Raw genomic sequence first — 3,461 nt, 5'->3', positions numbered from 1 at the left:
TAAAAATAATGAGCAGCATTATTTTACATCAGAACATATTGTTTACTGGAAAAATTGAGTTAACTACAGCACATCATTATATCTATTTTGCTATTACCCAACAGTGTAACCTGAAAAAAAACTAATAATAACAAATTATTGTTTTGATTCTTACCATCTGCAGAAAATGGATTGCAATGGAAACAAAGAATATAGTATTCATCCATGTATGTTCACATTAAGGAACAACTCTATGCATCCTGTGTCCTTCATCCTGCTAGGAATCCCGGGCCTGGAGAATTCCCAATTTTGGATTGCATTTCTGTTCTGTTTCATGTATGTTGTGGCTGTTTTAGGAAATATCACCATCCTACATGTAATCAGAACTGACAGCACCCTGCATGAGCCCATGTACCTCTTTCTGGCCATGCTGGCTTCATCTGACCTGATCCTGTCCACCTCCACCCAGCCTAAAATGCTGGCCATCCTCTGGTTTCATGCTCATGAGATTGGATATCATGCCTGCCTCATCCAGGTGTTCTTCATCCATGCCTTTGCTTCTGTGGCATCTGGGGTGCTCATGGCTATGGCCTTGGACCGCTATGTGGCCATCTGCTTCCCACTTCGGCACTCCAGCATTCTGACCACAGCTGTGGTGGTAAAACTAGGGGTGGCTGTGATGGTGCGAGGGCTGTTGTTGGTGAGCCCGTTCTGCTTCATGATCTCCAGGATGCCCTTCTGCCCCAACAGCATCATTCCCCAGTCATACTGTGAGCACATGGCTGTGCTGAAGTTGCTGTGTGCTGACACCAGAGTCAACCGTGCATATGGGCTCTTTGTGGCCTTCTCTGTGGTTGGCTTTGATATTCTTGTCATCAGTGTCTCCTATGTGATGATTCTGAGAGCGGTGCTACAGCTGCCCTCAGGTGAAGCCCGCTTCAAGGCTTTTGGCACATGTGCTTCTCACATCTGTGTTATCTTGGCCCTGTACATCCCAGCCCTTTTCACCTTCCTCACCCATCGCTTTGGCCATCACGTGCCCCGAGTGGTACACATCATGTTTGCTAACGTCTACCTACTGGTGCCTCCCATGCTCAACCCCATCATCTATGGAGTTAGGACCAAGCAGATCAGGGACAGGGTTATGGGAGGATGCTATAAACAAGATGTCTAAAACAAAGCAAAAATATCCACACTACTTCATTTGCCCTATTGATCTATGGATACAATGAAGAAAGATTGCCAGGCCTTCACACATCATCATAAAGTTATTTCTGTAAATTACTAGCTAAGAAGCCAGCAGTCATCAACTTGAAAGAGGAATACTTTTCAGGATATGCAGATGAAGGATCAAAGAGTTGTAGTGGGCAGTACAAAATGTAATGGCCTATGTTCACCATCACAAACAATAATCAACTTTTTTATTAAATCATTAAACATGTTTACAACAGATTATCTTCTGGTGACTCTCATAATAAACCTTTTAATGTATTACAAGTAGCAATATAATTTGAGAGAATATTTAAAAGGAACAAAGACTTGCACTGACCAGTTATAATTTGCACATTTCTGCATCTGGAAATCTCTTTATGAAAACAAAATTTGTGAAATAAAATCATGCATAATGACATCCCTGCAATCTTTATTTATAAAAACAAAGCAAAAAATAGTTCAAACACTGTACTGAAACCAGGTGAAGCAATACAGACTTGAATATCTATGTGCTACTGAACTATTGTACTTGCTACCAGTTCATAAAGACATTAACATGATCAAGATGTAAAAGTAAATGTGAAAGAAAAGAATGAATAATTGCTGATAATGTCTTTAAATCATTGCAAATATTTCAAAATACATCAAAGTGCTAGTAATAGATACTTGAAACAGTAGATTTGTGACATGTACATTTTTTCAACTTTCAAAAAAGTGTATTTTATTTTATTGTCATTTATTTTTATTTACACATTTTACTTATACATATTAATAAGGTTCCGTGTGCTATGCTAACACATTTTTAAAGACTGAGGGAAAGTCTTCAGAAATTTTAATGGCATTTTAAAATAAAGTTCCTTCAGCTTCACGTATTAAGCTTGAAAATGTTTCCTTTGAGTCACTCCAGTGGAATCGGTGATGTCTCTTCCCTACTCTTTCCTACAGTATTGATGAGAGCAATGTATCAGAGGTCTTTGGAGTTGGTAGCATAGTCACAGGAAGCTTAAATTGATTCCCAAGATGAAAAGCGGAGAGAAGGAAAACATATCTCCAGGTAAAAAGGCAAGTACTGTGCAGCAGCTTTTAGTACTGGAATTGTTTAAAGTCTTAGACAAATAAAGATAAAAGGTGAAAACTGAACACTGTGTTTAAGAAGAAGGAAGCTACTTGGAATTAACATTGATGATCAAACTGATGTTTGAGTAATGTTTCCAAACTGAACAGTGTAATTCTAAACATACTCAGGCCAAAATTCTGAATGGTGGAATTTCGGTACCTTGACAATTCAGTGGTGGTATCTCATTTCCCTCAAGAAGCACTAATTTTCTGACTTCCTCCCTCCAGTGATAATGGACTAGAATCTCCCCTGCAGTCCTTCAGGGAAAAGCTGAGTCTCATAGTATCCTTTCTTGAAAGCATGAGAAATCACGTACATATAGGGAAATACAGAGTGACTGTTGCTCCATATTCAAATCACTGACAAAAAACTGGATACCAATAATATGGGTAGCTGTTATCTAACTTTAGGACCTATATCTTATCTAATCATTTATCATGCACAGCTATTTTTTGTTATCCTCAGATGTTATGCTTGATATTTTATTTTATTTTATTTTATTTTATTTTATTTTATGTTCTTAAACTTAACAAAGCACAGACTAGTTTTAGATCCAAACTACACTGAACCAATTTTTCATAATACCTACCATCGATGTGTCACTGTTCTGATCTCTTCATTTCATTATCACCAATGCCCCTTGCAACTGAAAATTAAATATACTATGCTGTATCCTTTTAGATGTCTCAGGGATTTGATTTTGAATGACAGAGAAGTAACCAAGTAATGAATAAGTTTTATCTTCAACAAGAAAATATTGTTCAGAATATGTAAATGGATTTTGGCAGTGATGCCCCGTCTTTACTTTTTAACCCATAAGTTAAATTTATATAAACCAAGAATGTAGGCAGAAAAGATTTTCTTGTATTTGTAGTAATATTCTACATATTTGAAGAAAATAAAGAACCTAATTCTTTGCATTTTATGTGATAGAATCACACAAGAAATATTTACACCTTATTTCTTTGTGTCTCCTGCATTATGTATGTCTATAAATTAAGTCTGTGTGCAGTAAAGACTTGTTGGGGAACCTCCAGCAAATGAATATATGTGCATATGAGGGGATAGAAGTTACCGATTTTCTACCAAATTTGTTGAAAAATGATTGAGTCTGTTTATATGAATGTGATTGTACAAGGTGGCAAGAGATTAA

At 37.0% G+C, this 3,461-nt stretch overlaps 1 protein-coding gene across 1 annotated transcript; it reads left to right on the top strand.

Moving 5' to 3' along the window:
* The first annotated feature begins 208 nt into the window (after nt 1-208).
* Nucleotides 209-1,153, top strand: LOC102024788 (olfactory receptor 52R1-like). Its single transcript, XM_013511719.1, has one exon. It carries the CDS (start codon nt 209-211, stop codon nt 1,151-1,153), a length of 945 nt encoding a protein of 314 aa, XP_013367173.1.
* Nucleotides 1,154-3,461: the final 2,308 nt, after the last annotated feature.

The sequence above is a fragment of the Chinchilla lanigera genome, unplaced genomic scaffold (genome assembly GCF_000276665.1).
Source record: "Chinchilla lanigera isolate Chin_1 unplaced genomic scaffold, ChiLan1.0 scaffold00013, whole genome shotgun sequence".
Taxonomy (NCBI): domain Eukaryota; kingdom Metazoa; phylum Chordata; class Mammalia; order Rodentia; family Chinchillidae; genus Chinchilla; species Chinchilla lanigera.
The sequence above is the reverse complement of the archived record's forward strand: the minus strand, read 5'-3'. Positions and strand labels throughout refer to the sequence as shown.